General features: G+C 41.2%; 1 protein-coding gene across 16 annotated transcripts in view; it reads left to right on the forward strand.

Moving 5' to 3' along the window:
• The window catches only part of FGGY (FGGY carbohydrate kinase domain containing), a 420488-nt gene that overhangs the window by 66414 nt on the left and 334339 nt on the right, over positions 1 to 19735 (forward strand). For all 16 annotated transcript variants that reach the window (XM_080655847.1, XM_080655856.1, XM_080655850.1 and 13 more), the window contains exon 5: positions 8176 to 8264. In XM_080655847.1, coding sequence (XP_080511973.1) covers positions 8176 to 8264 — 89 coding nt within the window. The remainder of the gene's footprint in view (positions 1 to 8175; positions 8265 to 19735) is intronic.

A 19735-nucleotide genomic window follows, 5' to 3' on the forward strand; every position in this document is an offset into this window, starting at 1 on the left:
TTTCACTTCAAAGGTAGTAGAAAATGTTGAAGGGTGCATGGTATACTAGATTGGAAGCTCCCTGTAGGTGGGGACTGTGTCTGTTGTTTGCTCATTTTCTTAGCATTGAGCGTAGTACCTGAAATGTAGAGGATACCAAATAAATACTTATTTAATTAATAAATGATTTACATAGCCAAATTTACACTTTATGTAGGCTATTGTATTCTAATTGGCTATACATAGGCGTGGGAATTGAAGGGGTAAGATTCGAAAGTTAGGGGCTGCTGTGAACAAAACACCTCAAAATTGAATGGTATAAAAAATCACCAAATTTTTAACCCTAGAAATTATACAGGTTACTTATTTGGAGGTTGTTTATTATGCAGGTTGCTCAGAAAGATGCCTTTTCTGATTTCCACTGAATTCATTGAAGCGTCTATGGAAGGTTGCTGGGTAGGTTTGGCGGATCTTGGTTTTGCTCAGCTTTCTTGCATGACCTTGCATTTAGGTAGGCCAGATAGTTAGTTTTTGTTCCATGTGTCCTCTCATCCTCCATCAGGCCAGATTGAACTGCCTCACATGGCAGTGTTACATTCCAGGAAGGCAAAAGCAGGGCTTCAGTTGAGAAGTAGCACAGTGCTACTTCTTCATTCTATTGACCAAAGCAAGTCATAAGACCAGCCCCAACACAGTTGACCCTTGAACAACACTGTTTTAACTGCCTAGGTCTACTTATACACATATTTTTAAAAATAAATATGCAGTTGATTCTCTGTGTCTGTACGTTTCATTGTTCTATGCCACTTTATATAAGAGACTTGGGCATACTCAGATTTTGGTATTTGCTGGGCGTCCTGGAACCAATTTCCTGTGGATACCAACGAATGCCTATTGTTAACTTTTTGGAGAGTCAGAGTCATATGCAGATTCTCATCATTGATGTTTCTATCTCTCTCTTCCTCTCCCTTCCTCTCTGAAATCAATAAAAATATATATGAAAAAAGAGTCATATGAGGATTTTCAATTGTGTCGCTAGCCCCTGTGTTGTTCAAGGGTCAACTGTGTGTGTGTGTGTAAAAACTCCTATTGAATTTTTGGCTCTATTTCTTTGAAGAACCCTGACTGATACATGGGGGTGAAGAGATGGGAACCTCTTCATGAATTAATTGGGAATTTAAATTAGGATGATTGAATGTAAAGAATGAGAGAAAAGTATAGATGACCCTTGGGTAACTGGATCAGTTGACATAGAAAATCAAGGAAGGGAAAACATTTTGGAAAAGATAACATAGTTCATCCTGGGCATGTTGAGTTAGAAGTGCAGTGGGACATCCAGGAGACATGTGTCAGAGGAGAGTGTGAATGGAGTTTGAGATTTGGCATGTTATTCAGCTTATAGTTGGTTGGAACTATGGGAGTAATTGAGATTGCCCTGAGTGTGAACAATGAGAAGAGTAGATAGGCAAGAACTCTGGTAGCATAGACATTAAAAGGGCGACTAAGGAAAGGAGCTCTAGAAGGAGACAGATAAGCAATGAGAATGGTGTGAAGGGATCCAACAGAATGAGATATTAGGAAAGGCCTCCTCAGCTTTCCACTTTTCCAACTCTTCTACTTTTTTCATGTTTGTTCCAAGACTTTATATCCCAAAGCCTTCTCTTCATATTAGGACTTCTTCACTTCCTTCCTCATTTTTTCCCTCCTTCCCTCCCTTTCATAGACAGTACTGCCCACAAGAAGTGGTGCTATCTAGGTCACATGACACCTCCTTTTCTCCTGCCCCTTCTGCATTTTGTTAGGCTTTAGGAAGATAGACACATGAAGTAGCACTGGGCTGGCCCACAGAGATCTACATTTCAGTCTGTTTTTCCACTTCTCCATGTATGACCTTGGGACAGTCCTGGTGTGGCTCCTTTCTGGATTATGGTTTCTTAACATGCAAGGTGAGTTTTATAATTTCTTGCCCTCCCTGCCTTAAAGAATCATACAGATCAGATGAGATCATGCACGTTAAAGTGCTTTGAAAAACACCAAGCTTGTAGCAGTAATTAGAGTGAAACTCATTGGCTTATCAGGCCCTCTACATTATTGCATTTAATTCTCACAATATCCCTTTGAGGTAGACGCTAGTAATAGGGCATTTGAGGAAACTGGAGCTTAGAGAAATTAATTTGCTTAAAGCTACACAGCTGGGAAGTGGTGAGGACAATAATTAAACTCAGGTCTGCCTGACTCCGAGGTTCTTAGAGCCCACATACCAAAGCCTCGTTCTCCTAATGCATGTGGTGGTATCGCATTCCTGGGCCAAGTCCGCTCTGCTAAATATGATCAGTTTTCTTGTCAGTGATAACATTTTTATGGTTGGGAGATCAGCTCTAGTGTGGATTATAAATTTACCTTTCTGTACAACAGAAGGGCTCTAGGGGAGGTGGTGGTGGGAGGGAGGGTGTGTATAGAGATCTACTTCTTGAAAATCAAAAAATTGAAATTACACTATGGAATTATTTTATTTTACAAATAAATTTTATGAAGGTACTGGTAAATCCTCCTCTAATGGGGGTAACTTTTACTTGTCAGTTCAGGTGTTTGTTTCTGGGGTGCCACTCTTCCACAGTAGCATAGCTATTTATTTTACTTGACCTTTTGGCGTCAGCTCAAATCTCTCCCCTATGAAGCCTTTTCTTGCCACCCGGACCCCAAAGTTCTTTCTCTCCTCTGAACTATATGATTATTCATTAGAGGCAGCTATGTGGCCATACTCAAAATATTGTGATAAAGTTATACGGCTGACTCACCCAAACCATGGTGTTGGACTCATTACATATTGTCATACATCATCTTAAATGAATTACCTTTTCCTTTGTGCACATCTTTCTCCAGCTCCACTTTGATTTTAAAAGGGTTTGACTTTAAATTTATTTATACCTCTTGAAACTTTTTGCATTTTCCCCGCCATGGGTCAGCTAGCTGGCTTCTGCCCTCCAGGAGTTTGTCATTTTGAGCTGCATTTAGGCACGTGAATATATAATCTATACTAACAAAAGGGTAATATGCTAATTAGACCAGACATTTTCCGGACATCCTTCCAGACAAAGCCACGGTGGCAGGGGCCGAGGCAGAGGCGGTTAGGGGTGATCAGGCTGGCAGGGGGGAGCAGTTAGGGGGTGATCAGGCCGGCAGGGGGGAGCAGTTAGGGGGTGATCAGGCCAGCAAGGGGGATCAGTTAGGGGGCGATCAGGCAGGCAGGGGAGGGCAGTTAGGGGCGATCAGGCAGGCAGGCAGGTGAGCAGTTAGGAGCCAGTGGTCTCGGATTGTGAGAGGGATGTCCGAATGTCAGTGTAGGCCCGATCCCTGTGGAATCAGGCTTAAACTGGCAGTTGGATATCCCTCGAGGGGGTCCTGGATTGGAGAAGGTGCAGGCTGGGCGTGGCCCCTTCCTCCCCTCTTGCCCCCCATGCATGAATTTCGTGCACTGGGTCTCTAGTTAAGATATATCAGAGGATGGAGGGATTCACTGGAAAGGTGACATTTGAAATGGATTCAAAGCAAAGGTAGAAGTTTGGGGCAAGATGGGCAAGTCAATCCAAGTAGAGGCATTAGCTCCCATAGAGACATGGGAATATAAAAATGCATAATGCATTTGGGGAAGTGAGAGAAATGAGGTGAGAGCAGGGTGGAGAGAGCTAGGAGGCGGTGATGGCAGATACGTCCAGAAGAATTCATAAAAATAATGGCCACATTGGAGCCAGGTTCTTAAGTGTCCTGAGAACCATGCCAAGGAGATAAAATGTGGTTTTAGGCCATGAGGAACTGTCGAACCATTTTCAACAAAGGAACAGAAGGGTGAGTTTAAGTTTTTAGAAATGGATGCCTTTAGTAGCACAAACCTCTCAGTGTATCTGTCTGTCTGACTTGCAATATGTCCAGTGCTAGATCTTTCTCTCTGTGGATGGGAGTTTTAAACACACAATTGTTTCATTCACTCTGGGAAGTTTCTGGTTGGGGGTTATGACCCACTTTATGTTTTTCGCATAATTTTTCTTTTAAGAATGACATCCAAGGATTAAGTTTCTTCCTGATACAGCTTTCCTCTCTGGACCATCAGCCTGTGCCCTAATTTGGAGTCTTGAATGCAGAGTGAGGATAAAGCTTTGATTTTTTATGGGTTGTTGTGCTGGAGAACAGCGTCGTGAGTATTCGGAATGTTTGGGCAGGATCATTTATTGGGTGAGGAGTTAGGGAGCTCTGTTCCCTCCCTTTTATTCACTGCCCACAGCAGACAGCCCACATAGAATCCCTTCGCAATTAATAACAAAATACTTGGATGACCCTTTTGGAACTGGTCATCCCTGCCTTCTCAAGCTGCTCCTAGACCCTGGTGTCTCCCGACATGCCTTGCAGTATCTGCTTCATTTTTCACACAAGTTCCCACAGTGTCCAGAAGCCACCAGAGACCTCACTGCCTCCTCACACACCACAGTGAGAGGGAGGGAGAGAGTACTATGTCTCCCTGCCCTGAGGCCTGGGTGGCTGCTGCCTGGCCTTGAGTCTTAGATATGCTGTCCTACCTCCACCCTCTGCTGAGACCTGCAGCTGTGTGAGCTTTGGGCAGTGCCTCCTTCCAAGAAGTGCTGTTGCTTTATGAAGTAATACATGATTAAAAAAAAAGTCAAGAGTTGTTCCTTTGGTTACTTTCAAGCCTGGGGGATTGCTTGCTCAAAGGATTTTTATTGGAATGCAGAAGTCTTATTGCCAAGTCACACACCCCAAATCATGGCTGATGTCTTTTTCTTTTTTTTTCTTTTCTTAAAAAGACTCATTTTTGTTAGTTGCCTGGTAACTGGAGAGTAGACTTAACCCATCAGGCACAGAGCTCAACTAGGTTGAATTGGACTTAGCTATTGTGTGATGGGATACACTAACATTGGCGTGTGTTGAGACCTGCTCTATGTTCTCTCTAACCTGTCCACCCTGTGTGCAGGCAGGTTGTTATGAGGTACAGAAAAGGTAAGTGAGTTGCCCAGGATTAAAAGTGAAATCTCTGAAATTAAAAAATATATATATGTAAAAAATTAGGTTTGGGAGGGCTTTTTTTCTTCTTCTTTTTTTCTTCTGTAAAGAATGACAGTAGCTTCTTTCATGACCCTTCTCAAAGGCCAAAACCCACCCTCTGATGGATCTGGGGCCTTTGGGTGGTGGTGACTGTGGCATAATGGGAGGATGTCACTTTAGAGCTGGCAGTCCTGTGTGACATTGGGCTGAGCCCTTGTCATCCAAACCACAGTTTCTGCATCCTCCCTATTCGACTATTATATATGGCCTGCACACCCCGGAATCCCTCTGAGAATCAGGTGAGTTGAGGCACATGGGAGCACTATTGTACACTGTGGGGAATATAAGAGGGCAGTCACTGTGTCCTGATGTAGGCCTAGTGGTTACAAGGACAGAATTAATTCAGTAAGATTGAGGCCCTCAGCTGGGACTGAACTAACTGGGAAAGGGAAGAGATGGAGAGATTTTCCCAATGGAACTAGATTAAAAATTCATCCACGGGGGCTCCTATGCCCTTGGCCAGAGTGGCATTTGATGAGCAAGCACTTGTGAATCAGGTAGCCCAATGTGAGAACAGCGTGGGATCCTCACAGGTGGTCTGGCAGCCTCTCGGAGTGAGGGGATCAAGCTTCTGGAGACATTGCCTCTCATCCAACAAACTCGCCCTTCCCTCTGCTGGCTCAGCTCCAGGCTGCTCTTGTAGCAAAAGCAGGGACCATTGTCATCTTGCCCTCTAGACCACATGTATTTTTAAGGACACCTCGGACTCCTAATAAGATGTTGTTTCTGATTTCTCATCCTGTAGAGAAGATGAACTGGGTCCTTGGCTTTGATCAATGAAGCAGACATGATCTCAGGAATAAATGATGCTCCCGGCTGCCTTGTGCCTCCTACTCGCAGTGTGTGTCTTTTTGGCAAGAGGCCTGAAGTTCTCTGAGATGTTCTGCTTGGGAGCCGTTGCCCACAGTGGCTGTCTGCGTGGCCACAGGCTGAAAGCTCTCATTGTGCGTGGTCTTTCATGACCCCACAGCTCTAACAGAAGCAGTTGTTTTCTGAGTTTTGGAAGGTTGCTCAGCTCTGGCTTGAAGCCCTGGTTGTTGCTGCAGTGGCTTTAGTGGTTCGTTTCTGGTGACTGGCCTTGGATTTCTGGAGCCCATCAGAGGAGGCAGCCTCTTCTCCTTCTCTCTGAGAACCAATCATGGAAGCCACAAAGCACGTGGAAAGAGATTCCTTAGAATACCCAGGAGGCATACTAGTTTCACTAGCTTGACTCACATACTAGTTTCATTGGCTACCATTTTTTGACTATGACCTGTTAGTATATAAAGATACCACTAGTTCATAGTTGTTTCAGGCGTATTTTGTCAACTTCAAGTTTTGTTTTGTTTTGTTTTGCTTAGCATTAACATATGTGAATATTCAAAGAGAAGTTTATCCCTCTCTAGATAGAAGTTCTATCTAGATGTTTAGGAACTTAAAGAAATAAACAACAACAAGCATAGAAAGTGGACTGTTTCCATCAGAACTCTTTTGCTGTTCCTGTTGTTTTAAAGGAACCCTGTGTCTGGGGTAATATTCAGTTTCTCTGCTGTGCATAGATGCCCTTGTTCATGTTGTGGTGGTGGGGAAGGAGGAAACAGGAAGAACTCATAGAATTGGAGGGCAGATGTCCATAAAGGCCAGCTGTATGTCTGTGAAATGGATGTGATAACACTCAGGACTTCTGTATTGTTCTGAGGAGACACCACATCTGGAAGCCCTTTGTAAACTCTGAAGCCCTTCCCACCTGAGAGACCGGGAGGTGAAACTGAGCAGTTTGGTTGCTCGACAGTTATTTGAGTGCCTCCGATGTGTCACCCTCTGGCAGACACTGGCCTGTGTCTCTTCTGAACTTGTGAATTGTTGCCCTCAGAGTCCCCAAGTCCCCATGTGCTTATGATACAGTCTTTGTTCTTGTAGCCTGATGGGGAGGTGATCATTGAAACCAAGACATGGGCAATGCCTGGGTGGTAGGAAACCTTCTTTGCTATTGCTTCTAGTCTGTTTTCCGCTTCTCTTTATGAAGTTCTACTTCTCCAGGTACAGGAGATGGCCACCTCACTGTTTCCAAGTTTACCTCACCTCCAGTTTCGTTCATAGGCAGAAGTTAAATGACTCCATTGGATCCTGATTCTCCCTTCCTGGGAGAAGAGAGCTGATTGGCTCAGGTCACATGTCCATCCTGGTCCAGAGAAGAGGAGGGGAGTCACAAAATTTGTACCTCACAACTAAGGGTCCAGTCCTGTATAGGGGGAGGAGAAAGACAGTCATGGGATATCCTGGTGAATAAACTGACAAGGTCCTTGACCTTATGGAGCTTAAAGTCCAGCAGGAAAGAATGACATTCACACATAATCATGTGGTGGTATTGAGAGCCAAGCCTGGCCTAGTAGGAGATCCTGGAAGGCCTCTGCAGGGAAGGATGGACAGGGTTAACCCCAGGGGGCTGGGCAACATGGGCCCTGGGGGGGCACGGGGTGCTGGGTGAGGAATGAATGTTCCAGGTGGGGTCCCCAGAGGAAAGAAAACCCCCAGTGGCAAGAAAAACTCTGACCCCATTGGCAGTGTGGAAAAAAACAAATGTTTTAAAACCTTACAATAATAACTTGATTACATGCCATTCTCCTTGGCTAAGATGGGAAGTTCTTTGAGGGCAGGAATCATTTGGAACAAGTTGGTCTGGGGAGAATTTTACACAGGCAGGACATGTTCTGTCTCATGCATTAATTTCTTAGTGTGGTTTTCTTCCCAGCATACAGCTGTTCAGCTTTGAAATCTTGTATGTCTTGAAGCATATCCTTTGGCCCTTCACTGGGAAGATGGATTGCACACCTTCACAGAGTGTGTTTCCAACCCCTCCAGGTTGGCAAAGGGGGATAAAAGGGAAATTGTGGTCATTTTTGGAAGGATCAATAATTGCCAATTTTTCTTTCCTATATAGGTACTGCTTTTACATCACCTCCTCTCTCAGCCACTGAACAGATGTTTTATTGGGCATTGTTGGCTATGCTTTAGTTTTGAAAATTTTGAGACATTATTGAAAGAGGAGAGGGGTAGAGAAAAGAGCCCATAATTGATTCTAATATATATTTTATTTGGCAGAACTTGAGAGAGACTTGCTGGGATAAGGCGGGACATTTCTTTGATCTCCCAGACTTCTTATCGTGGAAGGCAACAGGTGTCACAGCACGGTATGTTAATTACAAGTTAGGTTTTATTTGCGCTCATCCATTCTCGGGTGTCTGTATATATATTGTTTTCTTAACTCGCTTTGACTAGACACACTGTTTGTACATCTGCATGCGATTTTGCATACTTGAAACATCTTGAATCCATCTTCCACCTTCACTGCACATGCCCAAGCACCACTGTTCCCAGGAGTCCCGGAATGTGGTATCCAAGGTGAAGACCATTCATTGAAATTGGACACATTTGAAGGAGACATGGACAGTCCATTATGAAATGTGAGTGTTTTTCCAAAGATACTTTTTACATAGTGAGTAAAAGGAAAATATATTTTTTGGCCCTAAAAATAAGGCAAGAGATATGTTTTTAAAAATTTTTCAATTACAGTTGATACACAATATTATATTAGTTTCATGTGTTCATCATAGTGGTTAGACATTTATAAACCTACCAGAGGCCTGGTACATGGATTTGTGCACTGGTGGGGTGCCTCAGCCTGGCCTGCACCCTCTTACAATTCAGGACCCCCCTGATGCCTGATGCATGGATTTGGCCCGATTCCTGCAGGCCAGGTCAAGGGACCCCACTGGTGCACGAATCCATGCACTGGGCCTCTAGTATGCATATAAGATCTTCGGTTAATCTTTTCCCGCCCTCCTCCCTCCCCACTTCCCTCTGCGATTCATCAGTCTGTTCCATGTTTCCATGCCTGTGCATTGAGCATCTGCCCCCTGGTGGTCAGTGTGTGTCATAGCTAACTGTCAAACAGTTGCTTAGGCTTTTATATATATAGATGAAGTCATCATCCTGGTAAGTCTAATACCCATCTGACACATTGCATAGTTATACTATTGACTATATTCCCTATGCTGTACTTTACATCCTTGTGACTGTTTTTATAACTGTCAATTTGTACTTCTTAACCCCTTTTTTTTTTTTCACCCATAAGAGATACATTCTTTTTAAGGAAGCTGAATGGGTGTCTAATGAACCTATTTTGCTTTTTATATTAATGTACCTGAATCATTGCAGAGTGTAGAGATATATATATGTTGAAGTCAATAATAATTTCTTAAAAAGTATGACTGTTATAAATAAGTATGTGCTACATGGCAGAGACAATTAAAAAATAGTCATTGAGTGTGAAATTTTGGCTGGTATTATTAAGAGTGGATGTGTGCATGGATCTCCATATGTACATATGGATATACATGGGCAGGTTTGACAGGAAATCTTAAAGTATACACATCTGTTGTCATTCTGACCTCAGATTTCAGGGGATGCACAAGGGGGAGCTGCAGGACGGGGAGGGGTCTTCTCATCTTGAAAATGATATAAAATCTGTATTGAGCGAATCTGTGAGGAAGAGGATCCATTCCTAGAGGACAAAGAAACCTGTATAAATACATATCTTTGCAGAGGCAGGTGTTGTATCTTAAAGTTAGCTCATTCAGAAAGGGCTCACTCTTCCCGTTTTCCTTTTTATTCAAACTCAATGGGAACAGGAGCCCCATTTTTGAGGTGCTCTTTGTATTTGTCTCATTTTTTACGATTCAGACCTTTTCTCGTAGGGAGTTGATAAGAACGTGGTGGTTCAGCAGCAGGGGCTTCCAGAAAGGAGATAGAAGAGGACGTGTTTCACAGGCATATCATTTTTCATTGGATATCCTCCCCTACCACCAATGCTTTGATCGTTTGTCTAAGGTCTCAGGGTAGTGGGGATCCACATGCATGTACAAATGGCTTCAGTAAACCCCAGGCACTCACCCCTTGTGGGAAGAATGCTCTTTGAGGAATGGTCTGAACTTTACCCCAGAAGGTACAATTAGTCACCATGACACCGATATCACCAATGGGGAGGCTGGTGTGTGGGTGAAGATGTCATCTTGGGCATTCCTTTTTTGGTGTGAAATTAATTGTCTGAGGTTAGTTCTGGAAGGACCTTTCCTTTCTGTAGGTTTTTTTATTTTTTATTTGACCTTTGTGCTGTAGTGAAAGAGTTTTTTTCATTATTTTAACTAAATGGATCTATTTAGTCAAAGCAGTACTTATAGTGTGGGTATCGGCAATGCCCCTGGCCTGCAAAACTTGAGGACTCAGAAATACAATTATAGATGGAGTAGGACCTTGCTTTCCTTCTCTTTTAGTGTTGACTTGCTCCCCAGTTCTCTCTGATGGTGTTGGGTAGTCTAAAGAGTAGGCTTTTTGAAGCTAGCTCTGGCTCAGGTAGATTTAAATACAGTGGCTTCCAATTTATTTTGTGTGTGTTTTTTTAAATATTGAGAGAGAGAAGGAGAGAGGAAAAGAGGGAGGAAGGGAGGGAGGGAGAGAGAAATGTTAATTTATTGTTCCACTTATTTATACATTCATTGGTTGACTCTTGTATGTGCCTTGATCGGGGATCAAACCTGAAACCTTGGTGTATCAAGAGGTTGCTCTAACCAACTGAGCTACCTGGCCAGGGCCCAAGGCTTCCAGTTTTGAGCCTACATATAGAATCAGAATCTCCATAAGGTACCTGTGAATTTTATGTTTAACAAGGGCCCCAGATGGTTATATGATCAGGTAATGTTGGACAACATTGCCTAACAGAATATACATGCAAGTAATAATAAGTTTAATGAATTTGTAGAAATTAAAATGGAGAGCTCTTGTTGACCTATCAGAACATGCTGGGAGCTTCCAGCCCTGCTCATGACAGTCTCAAACCCCGAGGAAGCAGTAAGCTAATGCACAGAAATGATTTACTGGCTGTCCAGTCATCCCTGCCTTTTTTTCTAATTGGCTTTGACACTTGTGACTCATTCTATTTTTATTAGTACGCATTTGCAGTCCTCCTCTCCGTGCCCCTTGCCCTGTACTTACGTACTTGCTGGTACCTTCAGAGGCCTCCCCTTCAAGATCTTCTGGAGCAGAGCCCATGGACCTTGGACGCCAGGCACTGAGTTCCTCTTGCAAAGGTGGCTGCCCTGTCCCTGGCACGCCTATCTTTTATTTCTGTCTTTCTCTCCTGTTGTTTCCTTTGTCTCCAGTTCTTTCTCCCTTCTCTATTTCAGCCTGCACCAACAGGGTGAAACCGGTAACGCCTCTGAACTTTCTCGATTGTACAATTGGATAATGACAGCACCCACTCCATGGGTTTAGTTACGGATTGAGCGAGCTAACAGGAAAACTTCCAATCCAGTGCTGAGAGATTATTTGAAGAAGTTAGCAATTTTATTTTGTTCCCTTTTTCTATCGATTTTGGCAGAGAGTCTTTGCATTAAGTTTCTGGCATAGTGGAAAGAGGGAAACCTTTGTAGTCACACTGACCTGGATTAGTGTCTGTCTTTCTGTGTACTGTTTGTAGGAACCCAGAGCAAATTACTTATTTCCCTCTCTCCCCCATTCCCTGAGCCTCAGTCCTCATGGAACGTCCATTCAGGGTTATCGAGGGTCTTAGAGAGACTGTGGACGAAAGGTGCAGCACATACCGTACTATTTAAAGAATGTGTGGGTCTTTTAATGAAAATGCCCTTTGTCCCCTTTTCTAGAATAAGGAAGATGAGGGAGGGTCTGAAATTGAATGGAAACACACACACACACACACACACACACACACACACACACACACACACACACAAACTTTGGGCAGTAAAGTATGAATTTGGCATCCATTGGGCCAAGAAGAAGTTCAGATTTGGTGTTTATTTGGCTCTTATTGTGATTGTTTTGGGAGGCTTTGGGGCAATGTGTGCCAAAAAGGCTAGAGGGTGTTTTTTATTATTCTAGTGGAGTTAAGGCTAAAAAGTGATTGGATTTCACTGTCTTAGAGCTTTCAGACTTGTTTTTGGCAGTGACAGGAGATAAGAAGTCCCCACCTCTCTTTGTTTTGCTCCCCTCCCTTTCTTGCGTTTCCCCACCCCCCTTTAGTTATTGTTTTCATCCTTCAAAATATGGCAGCTTCTCTTGTTTATCTGAGTCATGAGAAAATCACCACCTGGCTTATGATTAATTTGTAATTCAGCTCCATTCTTTTTATTATATTAATGAAAATAATTATTGCTATTTTTGTTAATACTACTAATAATGGTCATTATCATTTATTGCATGCATTTTATCTGTAATAGGCATATTATCAAATGTGCACCCCATTAGCCCTGAAACCATCAGTTAAAGCAGGTGGTGGTGTTACCATTTTGCAGTTTGAGAACTGAAGCTGAATGTTTTAATAATTAGCCATATTCTAGCTGTTGAGTGGGAAACTGTCCAGAATTTTGATAACATGAGAAATGGGAAGTCAGAAATTTGAATAATGAAATTTTGTATAATCAGACAAAAACATATTCATATGTATATGTAAGTCCTCTAAGGAGATTTGAAATGACTGGTAATAAAATGAGATAAAAACAGTGATAAAAATTTTTAAAAAACCACATTGGAGCCTGGCCAGTGTGGCTCAGAGGTTGAGCATCAACCCATGAAGCAGGGCACATGCCTGGGTTATGGGCTGGCTCGATCCCCAGTTGGGGGCATGCAGGAGGCAGCTGATCAATGATTTTCTCTCATCATTGATGTTTCTATCTCTTCCTCTCACTTCCTCTCTGAAATCAATAAAAATACATTAAAACACACACACACACACACACACACACACACAAAGAAGTGAAAAAAACTGAAAGAATGACTAAGGTGAAACTAAGCATCATAGAAACTATCCCAGTTCTTCATAATTACTAATAGGTTTGTTTCCAGGCTTTCTAGCAGCCAAAACAAAGACTAGAAGATAATCAAGATGAACTGAGTGCCCAGATAAGAACCTGATTGCTGTTCAGAAGAAGTGAACTATTTCTAACACTGGGGCCTGAGAGAAATTTCTCGTAGATTATCAAGGGTTGATGACATTCTATAAATTATTTAAAAGCATGTCCTATTAAATTCAGTTATAATTTCAAATAGACTTCTTATTTTAAAACAGTTTTAGAATTACAGAAAAAGTGTGAAGACAGTACAAGAGAATTTCTATATACTGGTACCCAATTTCCCCTAGTATTCACACTTAAGTTAGCATGATACATTTGTCACAATTGATGAACCAATATTGTTATATTATCATTAAGTATATTCCATACTTTGTTCACATTTCTTTAGTTTTTTCCTAATGCCTTTATCTGTTCCAGGATTCTATCCAGGATACCATGTACATTTATTCATGTCTCCTTACACTCTTCTTGATTGTGGCAATTTCTCAACTTTCTTTGTTTTTGGTGTCCGTGATAGTTTTGAGGAGTACTTGTCATGTATGTTGTAGCATGTCCCTCTGTGGAAATTGGTCTAATGTTTTTCTCATGATGAGACTTAAGTAGTATGTTTTGTTGGGAGGAAGACCATTCTCTGATGAATATCATTCTCATTATCACAACAAGGGTCTATACTATTAGTATGACATACTGATGTTGACCTTGATCACATGGCAGATGTACTGCTCAGGTCTCCACTGTAAAGTTACTCCCCTTCCCCTTCTATATCCTATTATTTGGAAGGAAGTCATTATGCACAGCCTGCATTTAATGAGTAGGGGATTCTGCTTCACCTCCTTGGGGTCAGAGTATCCATACATTATTTTGAATTATTCTATGTGGGAGATTTGTCTATTCTCAACTCATTTATTTTTATTGCTTTGGATTAAAAGACCAGGTTCCTTACATACAAGAGACACTTTGGCAAGTTTTCTTTAGAAGTTACATGTTAGAATTTCTGAGATGTTTCTAAGGCATATGGGAAAACAGGGCTGAATTTCTGGAATCTCAGTTTTATTTTTTCTCGTATTTCTTTATATGATGTATTTATCTTCCCTTTCCTTTTTTCTCCACTATAATATATAATTATGTGCAAGTTCTTTTTTTTAAAAAATATATTTTATTGCTTTTTTACAGAGAGGAAAGGAGAGGGATAGAGAGTTAGAAACATCGATGAGAGAGAAACATCGATCAGCTGCCTTCTGCACACCTCCTACTGGGGATGTGCCCGCAACCAAGGTACATGCCCTTGACCGGAATCGAACCCGGGACCCTTCAGTCCACAAGCAGACGCTCTATCCACTGAGCCAAACCAGCTAGGGCTCTGTGCAAGTTCTTAGTAAATATTCTATCTTCTATGTTAAAGATATTAATTGATTGTTTTAGAAAGTAATCCCTTTTAAAATAGCAATTATTTTTCTGATTTGTGTGGCTCTCTATGTTTTTGGTTTATGAGGGATACTATTATATTTTTTTTTCATGGTTATCTGCTAAACTACCCACTAAATGGTCAGATTATTGCTCCAGGCCTGTTGTCATTTTCCAAATCTAATCTCCAGGATTTCAAAAACTAGTATCGTTAGTTAGACTTGTATTTTACTGTGTTTTGTTTTGTTTTAGAATTTTTAAATTGTAAATTTGTACAAATTATTTTTTACTTAATATATTATTGTGTTTTTATATCAATAAATATTACCTGAAAATATATTTTTGATACCTGTGTAATATTCAATCCTATGTCAGTATGTGTGCCAATTTTGCCAGATTTTTAGGCTAAAGTTTGTATTTTATTTTAATTTCAATTTTTATTGTTAAATGTAATTTTTCTTATATTCATCAACCACTTATGTCAGTTAGCGTCAATTACTAATATGTCAATTAGTAATATGTCACTTACCTATTTATGTCAATTACTAATATTTATATTGGGTTTAAGTGTTTCCTTAAATATTGGTGAGATCTCATTATTTTTTTATTATTGTTTTAGTATTTTCCCCAGGTGTTTTGAAAAAAAATTAAATCTACAGAAAGTTGAGAGAATGGTATATTGAGCACCATATGCTTCACCTACATTCATCAATTATTAACATTTTGTTACATTTGTGCTTTCAAATATGCAAGCATGTATTTATTTTCCTGAACCATTTGTAAATGAATTGCAGACATCACTTCCCTCTTAAATTCTGCAATATGATCAATCACCAAAGAATATGACATTCTGCTATATAACCACAATGCCATTATCACACGTAGGATATTTAACCTTAATACTCATTATTTAAACTCCCAACAGGTATTCTTAAGTGTTTAAAGTGCCACTCACATTTCCTTGCCATTGGGGTCCTGACTCACAGAGACTACATACAAAGCATATTAGCTAAATGAAGAATAAACATTTTCTTAGAAAATGTTCTTTAACTTCTAATGTATAGAATTTCTCATATACTGGATGAATAATTCAGCTCAGAAGGGAGGCTAACCCAGTATGTTCAGGTTTATGTGTAGACTTAGGGTGTTCCTCCAAAATATACACACACTTTGAATAAATATGAAGTTAGTGTTTATTAAAATACATTTCATTTTCAAAATTGAGCGCTCATCTGTATTCATTTTTTGGGGACACTCTCTATATAGGGCATGGAAGTCCAGGTATGTCGACTAGATCTCAAGTCTGGTAGCTGAATCAGCCACGGGAATGCAGACCCTGCTCAGGTGTGCCTACCTGAAGCCAAGGCACGTTGGTTGCACCTGGGCATAGAAAATGAAGGAGTAGGCTTAATGTTGTTCTAGGCATTAATTGTCTTTAATGCAGTGATCCTAAAAATGTGGCTTAATATATCCCAGAGTCTCAGCAATCAGATGAATTTCCCTTATCTCCTTGGAGAAAACCCAGTAAGGGGAAGGGGTGCAAAGTCATGCTTCCTCTGAGTGCGAGAGCAGGTGGGTGCAGTCTGATCCTCCACGAGCTGAGATATTAGTAGGGAGGGGAGAAGGGTGGAGATACTTTCACTGTAACATCTGCCTCTGGTGACAAGTCTTTCTCAGTTGCATACCTGGGATCAGACTTGATTTAAAAAAAAAAAAAAAAAACAGCTTTATTGAGATACTAGAGGCCTGATTCACGAAATTCGTGCATTCAGGTGGGGGGTCCCTCAGCCCAGCCTGCGCCCTCTTGCAGTCCCGGAGCACCGCAATTGATCGCTCCACAGAGGGAGGCCCCACCCACCCACCGCAGTCCACCGGTCAGGTAGCCTGGGCCTCCCCCTGCAGGCGATCCATTGCGGAACCTGAGATCCAGTGTCCCAAAGTGGTAGGCCCTGCCCACCTGGCCAGGGCACCACAATCGATCGCCCAGGCTACCCGGCCAGCTGTGCTGCGGTGGGTGGGTGGGGCCTTCCTCTGTGGGGCAATCGATCACGGAACTCCCCCTCCTCCCCACACACACACTCCCATCCATCGTCAACCGGTGGCCTGGGCCTCCCTCTGCGGGGCCATCATGGGGCGATGGCAGGGATCCCCTGACCAATCACATCGCACCCGCCTTGTCTTGCCTGGCACCAGTGCGTGTGATAGCATGGTCGTTGGACAGTCATTGTGCTGTTCGGCCATTTGGTCTATTTGCATATTATGCTTTTATTATTAGAGATATTTCACATATTCTGTAATGCACCCATTTAAAGTATTCAGTTTAATGGTTTTGATATATGTATTGCATTATTAATTTTTATAAATTGTAGTAAAATATATATAGCATAAAATTCACCATTTTAACTATTGTTTAGTGTACAATTCAGGGACGTTAATTACATTCATGGTGTTGAACAACTATTACCACTCTCTCTTTCCAAAACTTACTCTTCACCCTAAACAGAAACTCTGTAACCATATGTAATACTTTCCCATTCCTTCCTTCTCCCAGCGCCTGTTAACATCTAATGTACTTCCTACTACCAAGAATTGTACAATCTATTCTAGATACCACATATAAATAGAGTAATATTTGTCCTTATGTGTCTGGTTCATTGGACTTAGCATAATATTTTCAAGATTCATCTGTGTTGTATGTGTCAGTATTGCCATCCTTTTATGGATGAGTAATATTCCATTTTATTCAGATACTGCATTTTGCTTTTCCATTCTTCTGTTGATGGACCCACAATGGGTACTTGGGTTATTTCTTCCTTTTGACTGTTGTGAATAACGGTCCAGTGAACATTGATCTATAAGTATCTCTTTTAATCACCTCTGCTTGCAGTCCTTTTAGACCTTGGTCTAGGAGTGGAATTGCTGGGTCATTTGGCAGATCTACGTTTAGCTTTCTGAGGAATCACCAGCTTTTCCACAGTGGTTGCCCAATTTTATATTCCCACCAGCAGTGTGCGAAGGCTCCATTTTCTCCACATCCTTACCAACACGTATTTTCCCTCTTAAAAAAATTACAGTGATCCTTGTAGTTGTAAAGTACATTGACATTGTGGTGTAAGAACTGATATTTTGATGTTAGAAGTCTATTGAATGAAACTAAAATTGATCAGATTTAGATCATTGTAGAGGTAACACTTTTTGGCTAGATCTTGGTTGAAACTTGATAAGGATTCCCCAGGTAGTGGGGATCAGTGGGAATCAAAGAGTTCTGAGGGTGGGGGTGGGTGTGTGTGTGTGTGTGGGGGGAATCCATTATTCCCAATATGATTATGTTAAAGTTACTTGATTTGCATTGTTTTATGGTTATACTGAGGGATGATTTCTCAGAACAATGAAATAAAAACAGTTCTAGGTTCTAGGAAGAATGATTTAATTATTCTCTCACATCTGCTTATTTTTTTAGTATATTTAATAGTGCTGAGAAGTGGCTTATAAATATTAGATTTTCTTTACCCTTGTTTTTGGAAAAAAGAGTACTTTCAGTCTCTATAGCAGAAATATGGTCCTTGTTTCTTCATTGATGAATAATAGAAATAATAGAAAATGCAAAATAATAGAAGCTTAAACACATAAGAGTTCATTCTCTTCTGTAAATAAATCTAGTTGTATGGCATCTTGGGCAACTCTGATAGTCTATGACATCATCAAGGACATTAGCTCTTTTGACATTTTTATGTCACTATCTAAAGCCCTGACTTCTGTTCTCAAGGTCACCTCATACTCCAGGATGTTTGCTGGAACCATTATCAAGTCCACATTACATGTTGCTGGAAGAAGGAATGTGGGGAAGTGCAAAAAAGGATATACCATACATCTGAGTCAGCCTTCTTTTAAAAACCTTAGAGGATCTGCATAATATTCCTGCTTGTATATTATTGGCCAACATTTAAGTTTATGTTCCTCCCTCACTGGAATGGAAACTGGGTAAAATATGCTTTTAGCTAGATACGTTGCCACCTGAATACAATGGGTTTTTCTTACTGCTAAAGAAGAAAGGGATAATTAATATTGGGCAGGTGAAAAGACAAGTTTTCAGTAAATTACATTGACCAATATCCCAGAAACGAATTTATAATCCTCAAGGAGGAGGGGGAGCTGGTGGAGGATAGAGTAGATAGTTTGAAACAACTGTACCTCACAAATTCCATCATTCACTCACTCGTTTGCTTATTCCTTGCATATATATTAATGGAGCACCTAAGAGATATCCTCTATCTAGCCTAGCAGTAGTTAACTACACATTTATTTAACTATTCAAATCCATATAAGGGCTATTGCCAAACAGTTTTTAGCTCAAAGTATTGCTCTCCCACTTATTGGCTGGGTGAATTTGGGTAAGTCATTCTATTACTCTCAATCCCAGTTTCCTCTTGTTGTTGAAGGAGGAGGGCCAATACTACGTGGGTTTGCTCTATGGAGAAAATGAAGCAACATGGCTAAAACCTCTCACTGGCTTCTGCTGCATAGCAGTGCACAAGACATTCTACTTCCATTGATCTTGCCCTTCAGTGTTTTATTTTTAAAACTTGAGGTGAATGAATCCACACTGAGTTAAACAGCTTGTGTGTGGGATGTGGACGACATGCCATTTAGAAACCCAATAACCTGATTGACAACCGTTACCCTTGTTTGGGGGTTTTGTCTTGGCTTCCTATGGATGTGATCAGGGTTCAGTGAGTTCTGTCACCAAAGGTCTTAGAACTGTTGTAGGTGTGGAGAAATGAGTAGGTGCCAGGAGATCGCAGACCGGTCAGTATTCAAGACTAAACGTCTGAGGAGAGCAGGAGAAAATGGAATCTGCTGGGCCAGTCAGTGGGAAGCGGGGGAACGCGGTGTTAATGTCCTGGTTTATCATCCATGCCTCTCAGAAGCATCAGAATCAAGGCACAGATTCTGCATGACCAGGAGTCCTCCTGCTGCCCTACACTAATGCTAACCTCTCAGATCACCGGTGCTTCCTCTTCATCTGCTACATTGAGGCAAACTCTGAGGAAGGTAGACGTTTCTTTTACTTTTCATGGTAAAGCAAGTCTGGATAGATAAGATTAAGAAGAACCCCACAGGAAAAAGGGGTAAAAATGTGTGACCTCAGTGGTTATGATGTATACTCTTCATTAAGAAACACTGGTCTGAATTTGCACAATTTTCTATAATCATTTTTTTAATCTCTACTGCATACATCTAGACATATGTTTTGTATGCCTGAAAGATACTAGTCAGTATATGACTTTAATTTTCCATCTGAGCAGCAGTAATTTTCTTTACTTAACAGT

This window comes from Plecotus auritus (assembly GCF_963455305.1).
Source record: "Plecotus auritus genome assembly, chromosome: 2".
Lineage (NCBI taxonomy): Eukaryota > Metazoa > Chordata > Mammalia > Chiroptera > Vespertilionidae > Plecotus > Plecotus auritus.